The sequence below is a fragment of the Rhinolophus ferrumequinum genome, chromosome 2, assembly GCF_004115265.2.
Source record: "Rhinolophus ferrumequinum isolate MPI-CBG mRhiFer1 chromosome 2, mRhiFer1_v1.p, whole genome shotgun sequence".
NCBI lineage: Eukaryota > Metazoa > Chordata > Mammalia > Chiroptera > Rhinolophidae > Rhinolophus > Rhinolophus ferrumequinum.
The window spans coordinates 61,500,667-61,527,195 of record NC_046285.1 but is presented as its reverse complement, the minus strand read 5'-3'; the positions used below and the strand labels follow the sequence as shown (position 1 = coordinate 61,527,195).

Below are 26,529 nucleotides of genomic sequence, written 5' to 3'. Positions count from 1 at the left end.
TCACTCTTAATTTTGCTTCTAGGTCTATCACTCAATGTGGCCTCTTACTAGCAATATTGGCAGTGGATTTTGTACACGTAGGGGACATGATGAACAAACAGCATGAGATTAAATCAAGCACATGAGAAAATGATGTAATCAACAGACAAGGTAAACATGAGATGTGTGAGGCTGCTGCCAGCAAAACAGGGCATACTGTTTTACAGCAAACGTTTTTTTAAGTAGGAAGAGTACACTCCAAAATAACAATAAAAGTTAAGCATAGTAAATATAAGGCAAGAGATGTCTCATCTCAAGCAGAGAGAGAATTCACCCTTCTTACACGATTTTGTTCTATTGGGGGCACTCAAGAGATTGGATGATACCCATCCACCTTAAGGAGGGTAATCGGCTTTTCTCAGTTCATCAATTCAAATGTTAATCTCTTCCACAAATACCCTCATAGGCACACCTAGAAATGACTTACCAACTAGCTGCGCATTCCTTAGCCCAGTCAAGTCAAGTTGATCATAAAAATATCACATATCTCCCACTGGTTTTATTTCCCTGAAGAACCCTGACTAATGTAGAGATAGTGTCAAGAGAAGAAGAGATTGAGATAAAACCACTGCCAGAAGAAAGAAAGAAAAAAAAAAGTCCACCCTAAGTGCAAAGATAACTGAAAAAAAGAGTCCTGGTAAATTAGGGTGACTAGAGAAGGCTTCAAAGAGGCAGTCTTGAATAGGCAATGTCTAGGAGAGAAAAGGAAATGAAAGGAAAAGTAGTGCCTGTGTGATTAAAGGCAAAATTTTAGCATCCTATAAGACAAAAAAAAAATCAAGATACAAACCTGTTCCCTTAATTTCTCCCCCAAAATATCTAAGGTCATTAATAAAAGAAATTATTTAGATATATTAACAAAAGATGGTCTTCTTGAACTAGAAATCTTGTAAACCACCCCAAACTACCAATCCTGTCCACTAAATGCAGAGATGTAAGCAGTATTCATGTATATAAAGTTACTATACAAAGTGACTATAAAGAGGGCAAAAAAAATAAGAATCAAAACTTTTTAGCTTAAAGAGAATGAGAACACAAGCCACAAATTGGATGAAATATTTGAAAAAGACATATCTGATTAAAAAGTTAAAAAACTGTTAACCAAAGTACACAAAGAACTCTTAAAACTCAGCATTAAATAACAAACAACCTAATTTGGAAATGGGCAGAAAACCAAAACAAACACCTCACCAAAGATATACAGATGACAAATAAGCATATTAAAGATGTTTAACAACATATGTCACCAAGAAATTGCAAATTAAAACAACAATGAGATACCTCTACACACCTATTAAAATGACCAAAATTCAAAACACTGACAACACCAAATATTAACAAGGATGTGGAGCGACAGGAACTCTCGCTCATTGTTGGTGGGAATTCTAAACAGTACAGCCACTTTGGAAGACGGTTTGGCAGTTTCTTACAAAACTAAACATACTTGTACCATATGCTCCTTGGTATTTACCTAAATGAACTGAAAATTGATGCCCACAAAGAAACTCACACATAAATGTTTACAGCAGCTTTATTCATAATTGCTAAAACTTGGAAGTAACCAAGATGTCCTTCAGTAGGTGAGTGAATAAACTGTGTTTCATCCAGATAATGGAACATTATTCAGTACTAAAAAGAAATGAACTCTCAAGTCATGAAAAGACATGGAGCAAACTTAAATGTATATTACTAAGTGAAAGAGTGTGGAAGAGAGAGACTGTTCCATGATGTGATTACTGCCAGACCCATGAGCTAGATCTGCACCAAAACAGAGATTACATCCTACAAATCCCCTCAGAGACTATCTGGTTGACCTCTCCCCTATGGCCTAGATGTGCTGGTTCCTAGAACAGGCTTTTGCCCTGCCCTAGGGCAAGCATGTAAGGCATGTTCCCTTATCTGAGATGTGTTACATACCAGTGTCCCATCCTGTTCTATATAATTCTTTAGTGCCTGACAAGCAGTATGGAGAAGATTCGTTTTGTCTTGTTGATGTCCAAGATACATCTCATATGTAAGTTTCCTTTAATAAACTTTGATAATTGCCAGGCTGGAGTAGCCTACCTCTTTCTTTAGTCTTCCTCTACCCTCCACATATGGAGTGGATTTTCAGTCTCAGGTCTTTTCCCTGGGTCTATGTGTACAAACAAGAAGCCAATCTGAAAAGGCTATACCTACTGTAGGATTTCAACTATATAACATTCTGGAAACAGCAAAACTATGGAGGCAGTAAAAGGATCAGTGGTTGCCAAGGGTTGGGGGTTGGGAGCATGGGAGGGATAAATAGGCAGAGCACAGAGGGTGTTTAGGGCAGTGAAGCAATTCTGTATAATGGTGGATATATGTCACTATACATTTGTCCAAATCCATAGTATGTACAACACCAAGAGTGAACCTTAATATAAAGTATGGACTTTGGGGGACAATGGTGTGTCAATGTAGGTTCATCAATTGTACCATTCTGGTGTGGGAGGTTGTGCCTTGGAAGGGGGGCATGGAGTAGATAGGAAATTTCTGAATTTTCCACTCAATTTTGCTGTGAATTTAAAACTGCTCTAAAAAAAAATAAAGTTCATTTTATATAAAAAAAAAATCCTCCAAAAAATTAGTCATTAAGCAGGAAAATACTCTATAACATAGCTCTCCAAATTGAATTACATATCTACAAACAAGCACTTGAGGGTATGGGGGGAGAACACCTTAAATAAGAAACTCAAAATCCAAGGACAGAAATGGATCTTTTAATATATAAAGAAAATAAGAAATAAACAAGAGTTTATTAAAGTCAGAAAAATAAAAGGAAAAGACAGAATTATATGAAAAATGCAGTCTAAATTACAAGATACACAAGGGATAACATATTTGAACAAAAATTGAATAAGGGGCAATGAATGACAAAAAGAAAACAAACAAGTGAATGAAAACAGGAAAAAAAAGGAAACAGTAAAAAAGGTCAGAAAGTGGTTGAAATCGAAGTCAGATAAAAAAGAACCAACATACTTATAATGAAGTCCTTAAAGACTAAAAGCAAAACAAAGAAACAAATAATATTTACAAGTATAATCCCAGAAAACTTTCCCAAAACAAAACAAAAAAGACCTGAATCTACAAGTACCTGAAGGAGTCTAGCGGGCATCTGGGAAAATTGATCTGAAATTATCAACTCTGAGACATATCCTAGTAAAACTGTTAGATTTTAAGAATAAAGCAAAACTTCTAAGCACTTCCAGGTAAAAAGATAAAATAATTTACTAGGACAAGAGAAATAGACAGGCATCATACTTCACAAAAGCAACATACAAATCATGGCAAGAATGAAACAGCATTCTGTAACAATTCATGACCAAAAAGTGTGAACCAAGAATTTTATATCCTAGACAGAGAGATAGAGAAAGAGGAGGAGGAGGAGGAGGAGGAGGAGGAGGAGGAGGAGAAAGAGAAGAAAGAGAGAGAGAGAGAGGAGAGAGAGAGGAGAGAGAGATAGAAACATAAATGGAGAGGAATAAATATATAAGGGAGTAACATATGGAAACCAAAAGAGGCAAAATAGGCATTAACACTTAAATCAATAGAGATCCAAGATGGCAGAGTAGATAATGCTATGCCTGCCTCCTTTCGTAAACACTTACAATTACAACTAATTATAGAACAATAAACCTGGAGAACCATCTGAAGTCTAATGGTTTACAACCAAGGATATAAAAAAGAAACCACGTCAAGACTGGTAGGAGGGGTGAGACACAAAACGGACCTGTCCACACCTGTGGTGGTGGTTGAGAATCGGGAGGGATCTCTGAACCACAGAGGTTCCCCTGGAGGAGTGAGGGATCCCAGTCTCACAACAGGATCCCCAGCCTGAAGTATTGGTGCCAGGAGAGGAGCCCCACAACAATCTGGCTGTGAAAAAACAGTGGGGTTCTAATCACCTGGGTGGGACAGAAAGGCTGTGGGAAACCCAGACATCCTCTTAAAGGGCCTGTACACAGATTTACTCGCAGGCATTCACCCTGGCCTCCCGCAGAGGGACAGTGACTCAAGGGGCGTGGAGACATAAGGCGAGAGGCTGAAGTGTGGCTTCAAGGCAAGGACTGGAGAGACTGTCGCCATTTTCCCTGTGTGGTCCTTCTCCCTGTGCAGCCAGCAGGTGGACCCTATCTTTCCTGTGTTGAGCCCTCCCCCACACTGTCAATCTGAATCTGAATTGGTCTGGTGAGCTCTGCTACTCCACCCTGCTGACTCCCTGGGACCCCACCCTACCCAACTCCCCCAACACTGGAAGCTCTCCTTAGGCCTATAGCCACCCACACCTATAACTGCAACTCTTAGAAAACTATAGGGGTCCACCAGTCCTAAGGGGGAGATGACTAACTCAGTGTTCTCTGAGACTTGCCGAGTAGCTCCAAGCTTAGCACTGGCACCAAACCAGAATCTACATTAACCTAGTGAACACAACTCTTCCCACACTAGTGATTCCCTGAGACCCTGACTCATCCAACTTGTACACCACATGAGGCTTTATCAGCGGCTGAGCCTCACAAGAGCTGACAGGCAGCAGCAGGCTTCAAGGTGTCCTCACTTTTTGCAGAGCCCCCCCAGGCCCATTACTGGTGGCAGCCATCCGTGGTTCACAGTGTGGCCTCTCTCATGCAAATCCAAGCATAGGCAGCGAACAACCAGGGATCACTTTGTAGCTTTTACAAGGTAGTTCCTGGCTGGTCACAGGCAGTGGGCGACCTGGGCCTACATTGGACCCTTCCCAAGAGGCCCCAGAACCAAAATATTTGAAGGTTGACTTCAGACCACAGCAGAGCACCACTCAATTAGTCCAACAAGCAGCACACCCAAAGGGCAGTCTCAACAACTATCAGAGCCCAGTGGAGTGAATAACACTCAGTGGGGTAAGCGTCCCTCATAGCAGCCCATAAGCTGTGGATATGGCCAAATCCCACAGCCAGTCAGCCTGAGCATCAATCCTATCCACTGATATGTCGATAGCAATCAAGGCTTAACTATAACAGGAGGACACAGACAACTCACACGAGAGGCACTCCTAGAGCACTCAGGGGAGGTGATTGTGCCAGGTCCCTACAGGGAACCTATTACATAGGCCACTGGGCCAGGACTGGAGACATAGCAGATCTACCTAATACATAGAAATAAACAGAAAGGCAGCCAAAATGAGGAAAGAAAGAAATACATCCCAAATGAAAGAACAGGAGAAAACTCTAGAAATAGAACTAAATGAAATGGAAGCAAAAAACCTACTAGATACAGAATTCAAAACCAATGGTTACAAGGATGCTCAAGGAACTTAGTCAGAACTTCAACAAAGAGAGAGCAAGCATAAAAGAGGACATAGAAACCCTAAAAAAGAACCAGTCCGAAGTGAATAATACAATAACTGAAGTGAAGAATGCACTAGAAGGAATCACCAGCAGACTAGATGAAGCAGAGGATCAAATCAGAGATTCGGAAGACAAGGTAGCAGAAAACCCAATCAGAACAGCAAAAAGTAAAAAGAATCCAAAAAATGAAGATAGTATAAGGGGCTTCTGGGACAACATCAAGTGTAACAACATTCACCTCATAGGGGCACCAAAAAGAGAAGTGAGAAAGAAAGGGATTGAGAATGTATTTGAAGAAATAATGACTGAAAACGTTCCTACTTTGGTGAAGGAAATAGACATACAAGCCCACGAAGTGCAGAGTACCAAATAAGATGACCAAAACAGGCCCACATGAAGACACATTATAATTAAAACAGCAAAGGTTAAAGACAAAGAGAGAGAAACCTAAAGCAGCAAGAGAAAGGCAACTAGTAACTTATAAGGCAGCTCCATAAGACTGTCAGTTTGACTTCTGAACAGAAATTTTGCAGGCCAGAGGGATTGGCACAAAATATGCAACGTGACAAAAAAACAAGAATTTATAACCAAGAGTACTTTAATCAGCAAAGCTATCATTTAAAATCAAATGACAGATAAAGGGTTTCCCAGACAAAAAAAAAAGCTAAAGGAGTTTATCACCACCAAACCAGTATTACAAGAAATCCTAGAGGGACTTCTTTAAGACAAAAAAAGAAAGAAAAGAAAGAAAGATAAAGATAAAAAATATATTAATAATTAAATGGCAATAGCTACATATCTATCAACAATTACTTTCAATGTAAATGGATAAGTGCTCCCATCCAAAGACATAGGAGGGCTGAATGGATAAGAAAACAAGACCCTTACATATGCTGCCTAATAGAGACTCGCTTCAGATTGTAGGAGACACACAGACTGAAAGTAGAGCGATGGAAAAAGATATTTCATGAAAATGGAGAGGGGGGAGGGAGGTTGGGTATCAATACTTATACCAGACAAAGTAGACTTTAAAACAAAGAGTCAAAGAAAGACCCAGTAATCCCACTTCAGGCTATTTGTCCAAAGAAACCCCAAACACTATTTTGAGGGAATGTGTGCTCCCATATATTTGTTCATTGCAGCATTATTTATTATACAATGGCCAAGATGTGGAGGCAGCCTAATATCCATTTATGGATGAATGGATAAAGAGAAAGTGGTACATATATGAGGTGTGATCACAAAATATAGCAAATGCTGCTGCCGTACAATGGAAAGGCAGAGATCTTCACCACTGGAAGCGGTGCAACGAACCTTAGTGTTCAACAAGTTTAAAGTTGTTGTTCAGTGCTGTCAGTCAGGTGTGAGCTAGGGTTGAGAGAACGTGTGTTTTAAAGTGTGCCGTTCCTGACAACGCTTCGTGTCACACATCGCTTCTGGTATACAATTTCTGTCAAATAAAAATATTATGGTGTGTCCTCATCCACCTTATTCACCAGATCTGGCACCATGAGACTTCTGGCTCTTCTCCAAAATAAAAATAACCATGAAAGGTAAATGTTTTTAATCGATTCAGGTCATCGAGGCAGCCATGAGAGCACAACTAAAGACCTGAAAGAGGACTCCCAGAACTGCTCCAGAAGTGGCAAGAATGATGGGACAAGTATGTTCGAAGTGAGGGGAAGTATTTTGAGGGGGGATTAATGGCAGTGTGTCTTTTACTGTAATTTTTTTTTTAATTTAAACATCACTGTAGATTTTGATCACATCTCATATATAATGGAATATTGCTCAGCCAGGGAAAGGAATGGGTTCTTGCCACCTACAGAGGCATGAATGGACCTGGAGGAAATTGTGCTGAGTGGACTATGTCAGAGAGAGCAAGAGAGATGCAATGTGATTTCGCTTATATGTGGAATCTAAAGAACAAAACAAACAAAACAGAGATACAGAGAACATTTTGATGGATGCCAGATGGGAGGGGTGTTGGAGTGTGGGTGAAAAAGGGGAAGGGATTAAGAAGTACCAATTGGTTGTTACACAGTAGTCATGGGGATGTATGGTATAGCATAAGGAATATTGTCAATAATATTATAATATGTATGGTGTATGGTGTCGGATGGGTACTAGATTTATCAGGGTGATAGATGGGGGGGGTTAGGGGATAAGTGAAAAAGTGAAGGCATTGAGAACTACAAATTGGTAGTTACAAAATAGTCACGGAAATGTGAAGTAAAGCATAGGGAATATAGTCAATAATATGGTAATAACTATGTATAGTGTCAGGTGGGTACTAGACTAGCCAGGGGGATCACTTCTTAAATTATATAAATATCTAACCACTATGCTGTACACCTGAAATAAATATAAAGTAATATGTAATGTCAACTGTAATTTAAAAATTAGAAAGTTGGGCAAAAGGTGAAGGGGAATAAGAGGTTAATATTTCCAGGCATAAAACAAATAAGTTATGGAGATGTAATGTACAGCATGGGGAATATAGTCAACACTATTGTGATAGCACGGTACAACATCAGATCGTTGCTGGACTTACCATGGTGATCACCTTTTTAGGTATATATATGTTGAATAACTATGGTGTACAACTGAAATTAATATAATATTGCAAGTTAGCTATATTTTTTAATAAAAATCTCAAAATAAAGAATTTATATCTGATAAGGTGGCTTTCAAGTATTAAAGCAATATAAAAAGCTATACACATGTAAAAGCTCAGGAAATTCTGTACCTATGAGCCCTTTTTGAAGACCTAGTAAAGCTTCAATCAAAGATAACTTGGAGAAACTTCCGCAAAGGGATTAATTTAATATATATAATGGAAAGTCTAATACTACATAGGATGGAAGAATAATATATAGAAATAGTGCAAGTTAAAAGATGGCAGAAGAGAGAACAGGAGAGGAAAAAATGAGATGGTCATTGACTGTTGTAGAGGCAATAGGTGGGAATTAAAGGTTAGTATTGAAAACTGACAAACCAGATAACAAAAGGTTACACTTAAAAACAAGGACTAATAGCACTAAAAGGGTATAAATACAAGGACAAAAATCACAAATTTTCTTAAATACCAAGTTAAAAATAAAAAACAGCAAAGAAAATGTGTCATGTAGAAAAATACAGTAAATATAATACATCTAGTAGTTACACAAATAATGACAAAATTGAGACTGAATGTATCAGTCATATCAATAAATATAATAGTATCAATTCATCTAATATAAGAAAAATATTTTCAATTTTACTAATAAAGAACCAACTATATACTATATACCAGAAAAAAATCTAGAACAAAATGATTCAGAATGGCTAAAACTAAAGGAAGTGGCAAAAGTATACCAAGCAAATGGAAACAATAGCAAGGGGTTTCAGTCTTGATATCAGACATGGTATAATTCAAGCCAAAAAGCATTAAACATAAAAAGGAACACTTTTTAATACTAAAAGTCACATTTCACAATGAAGATATCATAGTTACAAACAAATGCTCCAAGTACTATAATAACCAACTTTTTAAGGCAGACGCTAAAGGAGATATGAGGAGACAGAAATAAACTTTACATAGGATATTTAATACACCACTTTCAGTGTAAGACAGAGCAAACAGACAACACATCCATTAGGTTATACAAGACCTAAACAACATAATATGGAAGATCTAATGCGTATGTGTTGAAATATCATCCTGATACTTGAGGATTCATCTTTTCTCAAGCACACATGGAACATCTACAAAAATTGATCCTGTTATAAGGCCACAAAGAAACACCTGAAAATTTAAAAACCTTCTATTAAACAACTCTTCAGTAAGGGGAAAAATATAAAATAAAATTACAGAATTTCTAAAATACAGTGATAAAATACTACAGAATTTTTGGGATACAGAATTTATGGGATACATTTAAAGCAGGGATCAGAGAAAATTCGTAACTTTAAACATTTATATCAACAAAATGAAATTACATATAATTTTCAACTCAATAAAATGACAAAAATTAAGCAAACCAAAAAAACACAGGAAGAAGATATTAAAGATAAAGGTAGAAATGAATAAGGTAGAGATGAGGAAAGCAACACATCTAATTAACATATGAACATCCTTTCCCTTTCCCTGTCCTGAGTATCCTGTCATTCTCCTCTTCCACTGTGTCAGTTCTTCCTGTTTCTATGTCATGAGCCCTCTGCCAACTGCCTATAAAACATTTTGCAAACTGGGAAGGGCTCTGGTGCCTGGAAACCACTGGTAAACATTTAGGAAAATGCAAATTTTGATGAATAGGAATCATAAAAGGAACGAAGGTGGCTTCATTCTTTGGAATCTGGACCAGGAAACTGGATGATAAGCTTCACGACAATTCCCCTTTCAAGCCTCTTACCTGTTGCCTCTGTTTTATGCTGAAACCAAGGGGTGGGGCAGCAAACGCCAGAAAGAGGAAGGGAATAACTGGTCAGACAGGTACTTTCTCAAGAGACAAACAGCACTTGAGGAAAGAAAAATTCTCCCTAGTTTACCAACAATTATATAAGGAACATAGAGCAGAAAAAAGAAATCAAGCCCAAACAGGAACCCCTTGTTTTGTCTTAGCTTCTGCATCTGTGAGATAGGGGTCTCTGCCCTTCAGTGCTTCTCTCTACCCTGGTTGAGATGGCACTTAATGTACAGTCCTCAGTGCGACTCAGAAAAGGCTGCAAGGACAAGATGAAAGTCACCTGTTTCATTTAGCGTATGACTACTTCCAGGGATTCAGTAAAATGAAATAGTGAGATTAAAACAAACATAATGGCTGGGAGGCACACCCACCTGTTGCCTACCTCCCTGCTCATTCTCTTCCTTGCTGCTCCCCATAGAAGGAGAAGATGCTAAAATGATGGGTTATTGTTTTGGGATGTAACTGAGCCAAAGATGGAGACCAAGTTTCAACTCCCTACAAGCCAGGGAAGTCGAGGCACGAATGAGGAACAGGGTTTGACTCTCTCTGTCAGTGTCCCTCTTCTCACCCTATGAAAATACGTTTTGACTGAAATGAATCATACCAGAACTGGAAATTCTACCGACATTATTTCTTGAGAACCTACTTTGTGCTGGGCACTGTGCTAGGGCTACAGATTTAAAAAAAAAAAAAAGACATGGCTCCTCATCTTGAGTAGTTCACAGTATAATGGAAGAGGCAGAAGTCATTTCCATCCACCATGGTGTTACATAAGGGGTAATCTCTGGGTTCTGTGAAAATGAAGTCTGTGAGAGAAGAAATGGGGTCAAGAACGGTTTCCGTGAAGAAATGGGATCAAACTGAGGACTGATAAATGTGGACAAGTTAGCCAGGTCTAGAAAGGTGGGAAAAATAGTTCCTGCAGAGAGAACAGAATGAGCAAAGCCCAGAGACCACAGTATCTTTTCCTCAAACCAACAAAGCCCCAAATGCTCACGTTTGCATGTGCATACCATATGTGGGGAGGGGAGGAAGAGAGGGACGGAATTGGTGAAATAGAATTTAAGTACTGAACTTAGAAGAAGTACATTAAAAATAAATCCATAGCCTTCTCTCGAAAAGAAGGATAAAAACAAAAACAAAAAACCTTTTAGAGAGGGTAGGGTTGAAGCAAACAAACCAACTTCCTAATCTCTACAGGTGGGATCACACTCCAGGTGGTCTTTCCATCGCAAAGTTGGCATTTACCTCTAAATCATATGAGGCAGATGGAAAGCAAGCACAACAGCACACACACACACACACACACACACACACACACACACACGCCACTGTTGTGTAAATTTCAAACCACACAGCATTAGTAAGAGATGATACCAAAGCAATACAAACCCATGGAAGGTGGGGCCAGTCTGCTCTGCTGGACAGTGGATACAGCGCTACCCAAGAATCGGGTTTGGACTCCACTTCCAACTCCATCTCTGTCTGTGAAATGATTGTTACCAATATGAACTCTGTCCCACACTCCATCCCTTGGAGATAGGGGTATTTATTAACTTAAATGGTGTAAAGATGTGAGACTGGGGCTTGAGAGGCTGGAAGTAGCAGATGCCCGAAAATATCTCTGCCATGGCTTTCACTATAAGCACAGTTTTTATTCCCAGCCTTTCAGCTTCCTTGCTCTGTGCTTTAGTTTCTCCATCTGACATTGACAGTTATAAAATCTGTCCCTGAATATCTTATTTAGTGGAGATGAATGAAATAACTCCTAAATGGTTTGAGCTCTTGAGCAATGTCTGTGTGTCAGACAACAGGCCCCAGGAAGCCAGAATGACCTTCATCTAGAATAATGAACCTGAAGGAACAAAGACAGCTTCAGTTGTTCAATCAATTTTTCATTCACTCCACATTTATTAAGTACCTCCTATGTGCATAGTTTAGACAGAACCGATGCTTGTTTATCACTGTTTTCTAGTCTCATTCCATATCCCTTGTCTGTGACTGATGGATAAGAGAAAGTAATCGAGTGACATACTAGTGAGCTGTGCTCATAGAAGATTCCATCTTAACTCAGCCCTGCCACACAGGAAACGTGGAATAAAGCCAGCGACGAGGAAGGCAGCAGAATACTGTGTTCACCTTACCTGGGGATGCTAGTCAGGTAGGTCATGACATTCAGGAAGTCCTCATCGGGGATGTGTTTGAACCCCACAAACTCAGGAAAAGTGATGATGGGGGCATTGTCTTTCCCTCGGCCTCCTGCAACAAAAATGGGTAGTCAAGATGTTAGTGAACTGTTTTCATGTGATGCCTCTGCAGATAAAGGACTTTCACTAATACCAAGTCGGAAGACGTGTATCGGCCTCCCCATTTTCTATCTATATTATTTCAGAGTAGAATGTGAGAAGGTTGACACTGAACTATTTTGAACAAGTCTCTTTACTCCGTCATGCTTGCTCAGTGGTGTTGTGAGAATTTGACTTTTGAATCGTTTGAAGATAGTTCCCATGTTTCCCTGAAAATAAGACCTAGCTGGACCACCAGCTCTAATGCGTCTTTTAGAGCAAAACTTAATATAAGACCTGGTATTATTATATTATATTATATTATATTATATTATATTATATTATATTATACCCAGTTTTATATTATATTAAAATAAGATCGGGTATATTAATTTTTGCTCCAAAAGACACATTAGATGGTCTGGCTAGGTTTTATTTTTGGGAAACAGGGTATTACTGTATAAAAAGTAATATTGATTTAATTGTTTTGGCATAGGTAGGATAGTAAACAATGCCAACACAAATACATAATATTTCTCTTAATTATTATTTTACTTTTTTAAAGATTTTTATTAAAGTATAGCTAACACACAATATTATATTAGTTTCAGATGTACACAATAATTATTCAATATGTATATACCTAAAGAAGTGACCACTATAAGTCCAGCAACCATCTAACACTGTACCTTGCTATCACAATATTATTGACTATATTTCCTATGCTGTACATTACATCCCCATGATTTATTTATTTTATACCTGGAAATTTGGACCACTTATACCCCTTCACCCTTTTTCTCCCCTTTTAAAATTTTTCAACTACAGTTGACATTCCATATTATTTTATATTAATTCCTGGTGTACAGCATAGTGGTTAGACACTATATAACTTAAGAAGTTATCCCCTGACTAATCTAGTACCCATCTGGCACTATACATAGTTATTACAATATTATTGATTATATTCTCTATGCTTTGCTTTACATCCCCATGACTATTTTGTAACTATCCATTGATGTAAATGTTGGTATACTTGATGTTGTCCCAGAGACCCCTTAAACTATTCTCATTTTTTTGGATTCTTTTTTCTTTTTCCTGTTCTGTTTGGGTATTTTCTGCTACCTTATCTTCTTAATCGCTGATTTGCTCCTCTGCTTCATCTAATCAACTGTTGATTCCTTCCAATGTATTCTTCATTTCAGTTATTGTATTCTTTATTTCTGAACTGGTTCTTTCTATGTTTTCTATCTCCATTTTTATGTTTCCTATATCTTTGTTTAAGTTCTCCCTGAGATCATTGAGTATCCTTATAACCAGTGTTTTGAGCTCTGCATCTGGTAGATTGCTTATCTCCATTTTGTGTAGTTCTTTTTCTGGAGCTTTGTCCTATTCTTTCATTTGGGATGTGTTTCTTTATGTCCCCATTTTGGCTGCCTACCTGTGTTTGTTTCTATGTATTAGGTAGGGCTTCTATGTCTCCTGGTCTTAGTAGAGTGGCCTTATGTAGTAGGTGTCCTGTGGGGTCCAGTGGCACAATCTTCCCATCACCAGAGCCAGATAATCCAGCTGTGTCCCTTGTGTGGGTTGTGTGTGCCCTCCTATTGTAGTTGAGCCTCGGATGCTGTTTGCACATCAATGGGAAGGATTCACCCTCAGACTGATTACTTGTGAGTACTGGCCATGACTATAGTGGAGGAACTGTTGTGTAGGAGCTGACCCTACAGAGTCTGCCCAGTCTGCCTTTTGGGTGTGTCATCCCCAGAGGTGGCTGGATGATGCTTTAGCTCAGTCCAAAGCTGGCCTCCAGGTGTGCCAATTCCCAGGGCCTCCTGGGAGTGGCCTTTCCTCAGGCCAAGTTCAGCCACAGCTTATGCCCTGCCCAAGGCTACCTGGCATGAGCCACAAAGCAATTCACAGATGACTGCCACCCACACTGGGCTTGGAGGTGCCTTGTGAGGCCAAGCCACAAACCGAGTGCCAGGCTTAGGGCTGCTCAGCAAGTGGTATGGGACACACTGATGCCAGATGTTGCTTGTTTGGATTTTGAGAGATTTTAGGAAAGTACACAGCATGAGCCAAGACAGGCTGTTTGTACTGAAAAGCCACAAGCCACTAGAGACAGCAGCTTGGGTGTGCCTGAAAGTTGAATGGGGCTGGGTCTCAGAGAATCACTAGGGGCAGGGAGAAAGAAGAGTGTTAGTCAGGTTGATAGAGACTCAGATATGGTGGCTGCCTGTGTCTACAGGCTAGGAGGTGGGAGGCCTCAACAAAGAAACAATGGCTTCTGCCAACTCTTCTGTCCAAGAGAAAGCTGTCCTTCCAGCCCTTGCCCTGAAGCTAGATAACTCAAGTTCCTCCCTGTATGTCCCTGGTGCCTTATGAGCTGCTTCTCCAGCACTAGGGCTCAGAGCGAGTGAGTCCATCAGCGAGTAAGCCCATGTGAAGGCTCTTTTGGAGGAGCTCCTAGGACTACAGCCTCCCTCATCTCAGCCACAATTTCCACTGGCTTTCACAGCCAGAAGTTATGGGGTCTTCTCTTCCCAGCACTGGAACCCTGGGCTGGGGAGCCTGTTATAGGGCTGGGACTCCTCCCATGGAGAAACCTCCACAGCTGAGATACACCTTCTGATTTTTAATGGTCACATGAGGGTATGGGACCAGCCCATTCCACTTCTCTGCCTCTCCTACCAGTATTGAGTATCTTCTGTACGTCCTTAGTTGTAGCCCTACAGTCAGTTCAGCTAGACTTCAGGCAATGCTCAGTGATGGTTGTTCTGTAGTTTAGTAGTAATTTTGATGCAGTTATGAGAGGAAGCAAGCACAGTGTTTATCTACTCCACCATCTTGACCAGAAATCCTATTTCTCCTCACTGTTGTAAACAGTAAGTATCAAAGCTAAAATACATGGTGGTTAAGAGAGTTAGCCCTAAAATCAGACAACTTTGTTCAAATCCTGCTTTGCCACTTAATTTCCATGTGAGTTTAGGTAAGATACTTAACCTAAATAGGAATTTCCATGTGTGTGTATGTGTCTGTGTGTGTGTGTGTCTATACTATATAGTATAGACACACACACACACACAATATATATATAATATATATTATATAATATATATATATAGTACCAGATATATATATATCTTGCACCTACCTCAAAAAGTATGTGAGGATTAAGTGAAAACATAGATAAAAAGCACCTCAGCAGAGTACTTATTACATGTAAATGCTCAATAAATGGTGACCATTATTATGGTTATTATTATTACAAAGAGGCATAATCAGCTGCACTTCAATAACTTATACAAAGATATAAGACATCCCTGTGAGAATAAAAATGTAAAATTAATATTGAAATATTTAATTCATTGGAACAGAGGCCACCAGATTAAATTAAATAGACTGTATTTCTCAACCTCTTTGCAGCTAGAGGTAGCCATATGACTAAATTCTAGCCCCACAGTTCCCAAACTGTATGCCAGGTACCCAGGAATCCAGAGTGAACTCACAGAAGCACCATGAATGTTTTACATTTTTTGAAGGAAACAGCAATAGTTGGCATCTGTCAGACAGCATGTATACTACTAACTTGAGGTGGTTCACAATTTCAACATTAAATTGCACTATATTCTTTTGAATGACATTGCATCTTTGTGAAGGTGGGTTTTGGTGGCTGCTGGAATAAAAGCAAGTGCAGAATGAAAATCAATGTAGAACAGGAAATGAGGGTGGTGATGTCTAGTCTGATTCCAAGGTTTGAGATAATTGTAGTTATCTAAGAATGAAACTTGAATATTACTTTTTCTTTCAATTTATGTGTGTTTATTTTTTCAAACAGCTACTAAGTTGTTAGGACTTATAGACTTATTAAGATATTTTAACTGTTAGCCAAGAAAGGCTGTGAAAAAAAATTACTGCGATACTAAGGCACCAAGAACTGAGACAATTGGGGACCCTATGCCCTAGCCAATGGGATAGGAGCTGAAGTGCTGCAACTACCTTCCAGGTTATGTCCATGGAGGGGAACTACGTTAAGAGGAATAATGGCTCCCAAGTGAAGCGAACTACTAAAAATGCCTGCATGTATTTCACACACCTAACGAAAGTCATCGGTGCAGGGTGTGGTTAGTGAAGACTGTGTGATTAATGTGGGTGTGGGATTTTTGAGGAAATTACAGAAGAGAAACTCAGAGAAGCAAAGGCATGCAGTCTATCTGATGACATCACCATTAAGATCATCCAAACCATTCTGCTGTTCTGAGTCCATGCCTGATAAGCATCTTCTGCTTACACTCTAACTTTCCAGGTAAATTTGTTTCAAGGGAGAAAATGTGCTATTGAGCAAACATGACTATTTGTATCATGTAAAGTCAACATTGTGGTTTTACTATGCAAGTCTCTTCTGAGCATTTTAATATGAGTCTTAGGTTCTCAGAGACCAATCACTAAAAAATAAAACTGTGAGATTTGTTGAATGAGTAGTCATTCTTCTCCAGAAAGTTCCTCTTTATTAATCTTGCATGCTGATTTGAAAGTTAAAAAAATATACCGAGCTTTGACAAGGTGATTGAGCTACCTCTTTATCTTGACTGAGAACAATTTAGATTAGGATTCTACCGTGTTTCCCTGAAAATAAGACCTAGCTGGACAATCAGCTTTAATGCGTCTTTTGGAGCAAAAATTAACATAAGACCTGGTATTTATATCATATCATATCATATCATATCATATCATATTATATTATACCCGGTCTTATTTTACTATTAATTTTTGCTCCAAAAGATGCCGTAGAGCCGATGGTCCAGTTAGGTCTTATTTTCAGGGAAACACGGTATCAGCTATCACCCAAGCTTCTTCTTTTTTGCAGTTTCACAGCCATAGGAAGTTCCAGAGAAACCTAAATTAAGAGAATTTGCATGTCTAGTAAGGCTAACTTTAGAGGCGCTATAACAACTGTATTAATTGTATAACAATATTTGCCAAGAGAATAGCTAAAACACTTCAACGAACCAAACAAAACACTCTAAAATATTAGGATATGATTCCACCATTTAATGATTTTACCTTTTGTCATTAATTATAAATTAAAAGTAGTCACACCTAAATGGAGAAAGGTAGGTGGAGTTTTTGTGTACCTTAGTTAATACAAATATTGACCACCAAAGAAGCCCTCCCCACCACCCAGGTTAACTGGGGACCCCACCTGCTGTTGAATATCAGTCTTAAGAGGAAGAAGCACCAAAGAAACAAAGCTGAGCCTGCACACAGCCCCTGACACCACAACAATGCATTCACTGCCACCTTGTGAGGAAACATGGAAATGCAAAAGGAAGAAAGTGCAAAAGAAGTCTCATTCAAGAAAGATAAAGAAAACCAAACTACTTGGAACTAAGTAAAATAATTATTTAAATAAAATAAATGTCACTCCTCCCAGTATAATTTTTACCTGTTCATTAAATGGCAGTAAGACTTCGTTATATAGAGGAGATTTTGGAACACTGGGAAATCCTACAGGAACAGGGTGAAGATCAACAATGGGAGAGAGAGTGAAGCAGTTACTGTTGTTTGTCTTCCAGTATCTATTTTCCCTTTCTCCTCCCCAAAAGAATTGATTTTAGCTGGAAAAAAGGCAGCCCCACTCCCTGGCAGGCATTTTGTAAATCTCAGGGCCTGGGATAACAAATAATGTGTCCTATATAATAAACAATTGTCCTACATCCTGTATGATTTCCTAATGTCTTACCAGAAACTCAATATAAGTGAAAAATCCATTTCTAGTGATCTGATCCTAGACTCTAACTCTATTTTACATATAATCACAAAGTTTTAAAATACTTTTTCCAGTTTTATTAAGATATAATTGACATATAACATTGTATTAGTTTAAGATGTACAACATAATAATTTGATATACGTATATATACTGTGAAATGATCACCACAATAAGTTTAGTTAACATTCACTACCTCACATAGTCACAAACATTTTTTCTTGTGGTGAGAACTTTTAAAATCTACTCTCTTATCAATTTGCAAATATACAATACAGTATTGTTAACTATAATCATCGTTCTGCACATTACAACTCCAGAACTCGTTTATGTTATAACTGGAATTTTGTACCTTTTGACCACCTTCACCCATTTCCCCACCCACCACCCACCCCCACCTCTAGTAACCACCAAATCTGTTATTTCTATGAGCTTGATTTTTCTTAGATTTTATATATAAGAGGGATCATAAGGTATTTGTCTTTCTGTGTCTGACTTATTTCACTTAGCACAATGCTCCCAAGGTCTACCTATACTGTCACAAATCATAAAGTATTTTTAAACAGTTTTAATATATATTGAATTTTCCAGGATTGTAACGACCCTATAAATGGAGAGAAGATAATACTTTATTTCCTTCAGAACTTTATCAACCATTGTTTACTATTTCAGAAAACCTCTATAATAAGGCCACTCAGGGGTGTCTGGTCACCCATACCTCAACTCAGTATTTGGACCTGTCACATTCATGATGACTACAGGGGCAAGCACATGACTATTTCATTATTTTTTCTAGTGTAGCTAGAAACACATAATTGAAATATATATATTTTACTATGCTTACTTTTATTTCTTTCACATTGCAGTTCTTTACATTTCATTTTTTAACATTTTAAAAAGATTTTTATTAAACTATAGCTAACATACAATATTATATTAGTTTCAGGTGTACACAATAGTTCTTCGACATTTATCTATCTGAAGACGTGATCACCATAAGTCCAGCAACCATCTGACACTGTACCACACTATCACACTATGATTGACTGTCGTCCCTGTGCTGTACATTACATCCCCATGACTTGTTTTATACATGAAATTTTTAACTTCTTATTCCCCTTCACATTTTCCCACCTTTTAAAATTTTTCAATTACAGTTGACATTCCATATTCTATTATATTAATCTCAGTGTACAGCATAGTGGTTAGACATTTCTATAATTTAAGAAATGGTCCCCCTGACTAGACTAGTACCCTCCTTGCACTATATACATAGTTATTACCATGTCATTGACTATATTCTCTATGTTGTACTTTACATCCCCATGACTGCTGTAACTACCAATTTGTACTTCTTAATCCCTTCACCTTTTTCACCTTACCCCCCAACACCCTCCCATCTATCACCCTGATAAATCTAGTACCCATCTGACACCATACATAGTTATTACAATATTATTGACTGTATTCCTTATGCTATATCCTACATCCCCACGACTGCTTTGTAACAACCAATTTGTACTTCTTATTCACTTACCCTTTTCCACCCACCCTATATGGCAACCATCAAAATGTTCTATGTATCTGTGAGTTTGTTTCTGTTTTGTTTGTTCGTTTTGTTCTTTAGATTCCACATATAAGTGAAATCACATTGCATCTGTCTTTCTCTGTCTGACCTACTCGACTCAGCATAATACACTCCAGATCCATCCATGCCACTGCAGATAGCAAGAACTCATTCCCTTTCCTGGTCAAGCAATATTCCTTTGGATACATGTACCACCTCCTCTTTACCCATTCATTCATCCAGACACCAGGGCTGCCTCCACATCTTGGCCATCGTAAACAATGCTACAATGAACATATGGACGCACATGTCCCCTTGAAGTAGTGTTTGTGTTTCTTCAGATAAATACGCTGAAGTGGGATTACTAGGTCCTTCTTTGTTGCAGGCTTTGTCTTAAAGTCTATTTTGTGTAGTATAAGTATTGCTACCCCAGATTTTTTTTTTTTCCATTTTCATGAAATACTGTTTTCCATTTCTTTACTTTCAGTCTGTGTGTGTGTGTCTTTCAATCTGAAGGGTGTCTCCTATAGGCAGCATATGTAAGGGTCTTGTTTTCTTATCCATTCAGCCATCCTATCTTTTGATGGGCACATTTAATCCATTTACATTTGAAGTAATTATTGGTAGGTGTGTAGTTACTGCCACTTTATTATCCATACGAGTATTTTTGATCTCTTCCCCTGCCCCCATCTTAAAGAAATCCCTCTAACATTCCTTGTAATACTTGTTTGGTACTGATGAACTCCTTTAGCTTTTCCTTGTCCAGCCAGTTCTTTACCTATTCTTCGATTTTAAATGATAGCCTTGCTGGGTAGAGTAGTCCTGGTTGTAGACCCTTACTTTTCATCACTTTGAATATTTCATGCCAATCCCTTCTGGCCTGCAAAGTTTCTGTTGAGAAATCAGATAACAATCTTATGGGAACTCCCTTATTAGTCACTAGTTGCCTTTCTCTTGCTGCTTTTAGGATTCTCTTTGTCTTTAACCTTTGGCATTTTAATTATGATTTATCTTGGTGTGGGCCTGTTTGGCTTCATCTTGTTTGGGATTCTATGTGCTTCCTGAGCTTGTATATTTATTTCCTTCACCAGGTTACGGAAGTTTTCCATTATTATTTCTTCAAATAAGTTTTCAATTCCTTGCCCTCTCTCTTTTCCTTCTGGTACCCCTATGACGCGAATGTTGTTACACTTGATGTTGTCCCAGAGATCTCTTAAACTATCCTCATTTTTTATTTTTGGATTTTTTTTCTTTTTGTTTCAATTGTGTATTTTCTTCTCCTTTATCTTCTATATTGCTGATTTTATCCTCTGCTTCATCTAATCTATTGTTGATTCCTTCTAATATATTCTTCATTTTAGTTATTGTATTCTTTATTTCTGACTGGTTCTTTTCTATGTTTTCTATCTCCATTTTTATGTTTCCTATCTCTTTGTTTAAGTTCTCCCTGAGATCATTGAGCATCCTTATAACCAGTGTTTTGAGCTCTGCATCTGTTAGATTGCTTGTCTCCATTTTGTGTAGTTCTTTTTCTGGAGCTTTGTCCTATTGTTTCATTTGGGATGTGTTTCTTTGTCTCCCCATTTTGGCTGCCTACCTGTGTTTGTTTCTATGTATTAAGTAGGGCTGCTATGTCTCCCAGTCTTACTAGAGTGTACTTACTTAGGTAGTAGGTGCCCTGCGTGGCTCAGTGGAGCATTTCCTGGTCACCTAAGCTGAGTACTCCAGGCTTTGAGGGTTGTGTCTGTCTTCCTGTTGTGGTTGAGCCTTTGTTGCTATTTGTATGTCAATGGAAGGAATTGACCCTCAGGCTGATTGGCTGTGAGGACTAGCCATGACTATAGTAGAGGAGTTGTTGTGCAGGGGCTGACCCTCCAGAGCAGGATTAGTTTTAGCAAGGCTCTGGTGCCTGTCCAGTGTGCACTTTGGGTGTATTGTTCCTAGGGGTGGCCGGGTGATATTCCGGCTGAATCTGAAGCTGGACACCTGGTGTGTCAGCAATGGTGCCTCCTAGGAGGGGACCCACCACAATCCAAATTCAGCCCAAGTTCAGCCACAACCTGTGTTATGCCCGGGGCCACCTGGCATGAGCCACAAAGCAATCCACAGATGTCAGCCACCCACACTGGGCTTGGAGGTGCTTTGAGAGGCCAAGCCACAAACTGAGGCCAGCTGTGGCTAGTGCCAGGCTTGGGGCTGCTCAGCAAGAGATATGAGACATGCCAAAGCCAGATGTTGCTTGTTTGGGTTTTGTGAGCCTTTGAGAGATTTTAGGAAAGCCTGCAGCATGAACCAAGGAAGGCCATTTGTATGGAAAAGCCACTGGAAGCAGCTTGGGTGGCACAGGGTCTCAGGGAATCAGGGCAAACAAATGGTGTTAGCCAAGTTGATGGAGACTCGGATATGGTGGCCACCTGCATCTGTACACTGGGAAGGGGGAGGGCTCAACAAAGAAACTCTGTCAGGAGAAGGCTGCCCCTCCAGCCCTTGTCCTGAAGCCAGATAATTCAGTTCCTCCCCGTAGGCCCTGGTGACTTTTGAGTTGCTGCCTTAGCACTGGAGCTCGGAGTGAGTGAGTCTGTCAGCGAGTCTGTGTGGGGGCCCTTTAAGAGGATCACCTGGGACTCTAGCCACCCTCAGTCTCTCTTAGCCACAATCTCTGCTGGTTTTCAGAGCCAGAAATTATGGAGGCTTCTCATCCTGGCACTGAAACCCTGGGCTGTTGAACCAAGTGTGGAGCTGGGACCCCTCACTCCTCCAGGGATACCTCTGCAGCCGAGATATCCCTCCTGATTTTTAATGGTCATGTACAGGTGTGGGACCAGCCCATTCCCCATCTGCACCCCACCTACCAAGCTCGAGGTGGCTTCTTCTGTGTGTCCTTAGTTGTAGGGCTTTGGTTCAGGTAGACTTAAGGTGATTCTCAATGATGGTTGTTCTGTACTTTAGTTATAATTTTGATGTGGTCATGAGAGGAGGTAAGCACAGCATTTACCTACTCTGCCATCTTGATCAGATCTAATTTTTAAATATTTTTAAGTATATGAATAAGTAATGGGGTAGCTGTTCATGCTCTGTGGGTGAACAGCTAACTACATTTCCCAGCTTACCTTGCTATTAAGTGCATCTGTATTACTAAGCCAGGTTCCAGTCAATGAAATGTGGTGTGTGCTGTTGCTGAACTGAGGCTTTTAAGAAGCAGTATGCTCTCTTTTCCTGCTGCTTTCTGGACGCAGACAATAAGAAGGCCACAAAATGGATAACGCAGATAATAATAAGAACCACAAAGGGAAAGAAACCTCCATTAGTGAGCCTTCACTTGAAGAAAAGTCACCTGCTGACCAGAACCATACACGCTGGACTGTTCCAAGAGTAAGAACTAAGTTTCTATTGTGTTTATCTCAGCTACTATACACTGTGAAGTATATTTGTTATAGGTTATGGTATCTATAAATTTCACTTCAAGATAATGAAGAGCAATACAAATTATTTGATATAAAGAAAGGCATTTGGTCCAGCATGATTGAGAACCATTTCTGTAGCCTGCACTGCCCAACGCAATAGCCACAAGACCCATGCGGTTGTTGAGCATTTGAAACGTGACCAGTCCAAATTGAGATGTGCTGAAGTATAAAATACAAACTAAATTTCCAACACTTAATACAAAAAAAGTAAAGTATCTCATTAATAATTTTGCATGTTGATGACATGCTGAATAATATTTTAGATTATTGGTTTAAATAAAATATATCAAAAGTAATTTCACGTGTTCCTTTGCTTTTTTAATCTGGTTACTATAAAATTTAAAAGGACATATGTGGATCACTTTATATTTCTATTACATAGCACTGCTCTGTACCTTCTTGAATTGGTCCTTATTTCCCAGGTGCCAAGTTACTATTTCCATCTCTTATTTTGATATGAGTTTTGACTCTGCTCACTTCCTTGGTGAGAACTCCCACTTGTCTCTGGGAATATGACCTCTACCAACCCTGGGCTCCACTGGTTGGAGTATGGGGAGAATCAATCAGTCACTAGACTCCTTCCCCAGTTCAGCCACTGTGTAATCATATACTCATTATATACTCACTGCATAATTACATACTCATATACAGAGTTTGGGTATAAAGCTGCAGGAATCCACCTTGCCCCACCCCATCATCTATTCCAGACCTTGATGCACATTGGCCTTGGGACTTCTGTGGTGTAGGACCACAGCAGCAGTTGCCAGAAACCCAGAGACAGTCCCCATCCTGCCTTTTGTTTTGTACAGTCCTCGGCTCAATGTGGGAAGCTATGAGACGGCACCTTCAAGAGGTTGATTAGACTCTTGCCAGGGCCGACACCAGGGATGCAGGGAGCAGGGAGTACACTGGTCACAGCACAGAGCAGGAGGGCTTGGACAGTTTTGAACTGAGCACCTATTATGTTTCAGTCTCTGTTCTAAGCGCTGGCAATACAGGCAGAAATAAGAAAAATGAGGGCTTTCTACTTATGGAGCTTTCGGTGACTATATGAGCAGCGACTAATGTAGAGGAAAGGCCAGAGAATTCCCCAGACATTCTGGATTGTGTAAGATGTTACCACTTAGGGTATAACTTTGGGAAGGGAAGAAGTATCCAAACAACAGAGATTGAATTTTCCTTAAACTTAATAGATTAAGGAGTTTGGAGCAGATAAAATATGATTTAGAGAAAGGAAAGAAATGTGACTTTTTTTTTTAGATCTCATGCTGTAGAATAAAATAATCCATACCAACTGTATATTCTTTCTGTGATGTAACTAAGATGGCTTTGTTGCTTTTTTCAGAAGAGATATAAAAGATGAGAAGAGTGACTTGTCACCTATTCCTCTGTGATATGTACTAAGACCATTCATTTAATCTCACTATCCCATGCTCCCAAGTTTGGTCTAACTATAATTTAGGGCTTGGTATGTACTTCCAGTTTCAGTAATTAAAGTCATGTCACCCTTCGTTAAGTGAATAAAAAAGAATAGTATTTTAGTAATGACAACTTTTCAGGGTTGTACTCACGCTCAAAATTTCTAGCATTTTATTAATATTAGCCTTTCTTCATTCCCCATCAAATGCTTAATGGAAAACAATGTATTAAAATTAGGTCTTTAAGAGCTAAGAGTAAAAGACAAATATATTTGTTCTGTCTTAGAGAACAAATGACCTCAGCAATGTTCATGAACCCTTAAAACCAAGTCTGTCTGAAGGTTGAACGCTGGAAGAACATCATCAAGAACACTGGAAGAACATCATGGTGGCGGCTGATATTACTAGTTATTTCCTTTTTCTTCCTCAAAATCTTTTCAGCTCTGTTTTTTTACAACCTCAAAGAAACGCACTCCTTTGAAAAACATCAAATTGCACCCAACAGCGAACAGAATGACATCTATGAAATCCCACCCTCCTGTAGCTAGATGGTCCTCATTTCATTCTAGTCCTGGGTGAGACTTGAAGGGGTGACTGAGACTTGAGTATAATGTTCACCAAGATTCAAGAAGTTCGGCCCTCCTCAGCAGGACCCCACCACCACCGACAACAGCAACAAAATCTAGAAATGCAAATGAATTTGCCACTTACCTGAAAGAATGGCAAATTGTCTGTGAAGTTGTTCGATTATATCCACTGCCAACAGGGGCCTGATTTCCTGCTGCATAATTTCATCTGCACAAATGAAATAAAATTAGGTTAAATCCTTGCAAATTCAAAGAGAAATTAAAAGGAAGAAAGGCAAGCTCCACTACTAGAGAAATGTGGGACTTATAAAGATATGGTTACAGATGCATTATTCTCTTGAGAACTCTATTCTTGGCATGGATGCATGGATCTGGGTTTTGAGCAGTTTGAAGCTAATTCACATGAGGACAGGAACAATTCCTAGAGCTTCTCCCAAGCTTTTGGAAGGGATCAGTACAAGGAAGGGGCCCTGAGGTTTAAGCTTCAGTAGCTTCACAGTAAACCTTCTGGGATGGTTTCATTACCGAAGCAGGTATTTAGGTATCTGCTTACTCCTCTGGGTCTGCAGAAGGACATTTTAAACACAAACAACCTAAGTTACCAGAATTCGTCTCAAGCTGGGTCATAAAATCAATCCGGATTTATGAAGGTTCTTTGATTTTTGTTTTCCTCCCTCCCTCACTTCTTTCCTTTTTGTCTCCTTCCTTATTCATCTCCATTTTTGTCCTTCCAGAATACCTCAAGAGGTCTCTTCCCACTATCAGGCATGTTTCGGGAGGCACTTCTTCATTTTGCTGTTTAAAGACGCTCCTTACTAAATATAAGGTTACATAGGTTTCCAAGGAAAAAAATCAGATCTTTCAAGCACAAATCTATGAATGTCTTCTAACTCTAACAGGTGATATATAAGTCCTATGATTTGCGTTCTATCCATTTGGGGACAGGGGATTAGAGAGATGGGAAGACTAAGTGGAATCCCTTAGCCTGGGCTGGGAAGAGGAAGACATTTTCACGCTCTCTCTGCCTGATATACTATTATCCTCATTTAACTATTTCCCAGGGAATCTCAAAGAATGAATTGGTTATTGTTTCTAAAGAGGTTAAACATCTGGTTAGGATACGGCACAAATTCACTAGCCTGTACACTAACGCTAACGAGGAATCGCCTATTGATTCAGCACGGAGTCAGGGTAATGTTGTGGTACTCGTGTTGACCAATCAGAGGTTATATGTGGGAAGCTCCTCCCAGAGCCTTGGTTTCTACTTCTCGGCTCTGGAGTGTGAAGGTTCAAGGAGTTGATGCATATGGAGGTGTACATAGTAGGTGCTCAATAAATGCTGGTTATATTCAATGCTCTGGACAGGTCTTTCCCATATTTGCTTTCTGAAAGTTGTATAAGGGGTTGGGCAAGTGCCAGCTTAAACCTCAAGACCCTTCTCAATGAATTGTACCATTTTTTTGTAGAGGAAAGGGTGTAAACTCAGGCCAGAACTCCTTCATCCCCATACTCTTTCTGCTCTGAATTCACTAAAAATTCAAAGAACTCCTGCATTGCTATTAATTGTGTGGGTGCAATAATGGCATTGTTTTTATATTTTATAAAA

General features: G+C 39.2%; 1 protein-coding gene across 5 annotated transcripts in view; it reads right to left on the bottom strand.

Annotated features, from left to right (window-relative positions):
- Nucleotides 1-26,529, bottom strand: part of MCF2L2 (MCF.2 cell line derived transforming sequence-like 2) — a 213,319-nt gene that overhangs the window by 159,040 nt on the left and 27,750 nt on the right. For all 5 annotated transcript variants that reach the window (XM_033121699.1, XM_033121707.1, XM_033121716.1 and 2 more), the window contains exons 2-3: nucleotides 25,048-25,131; nucleotides 11,977-12,091 (exon numbers count right to left, since the gene is read on the bottom strand). In XM_033121699.1, coding sequence (XP_032977590.1) covers nucleotides 11,977-12,091; nucleotides 25,048-25,131 — 199 coding nt within the window. The remainder of the gene's footprint in view (nucleotides 1-11,976; nucleotides 12,092-25,047; nucleotides 25,132-26,529) is intronic.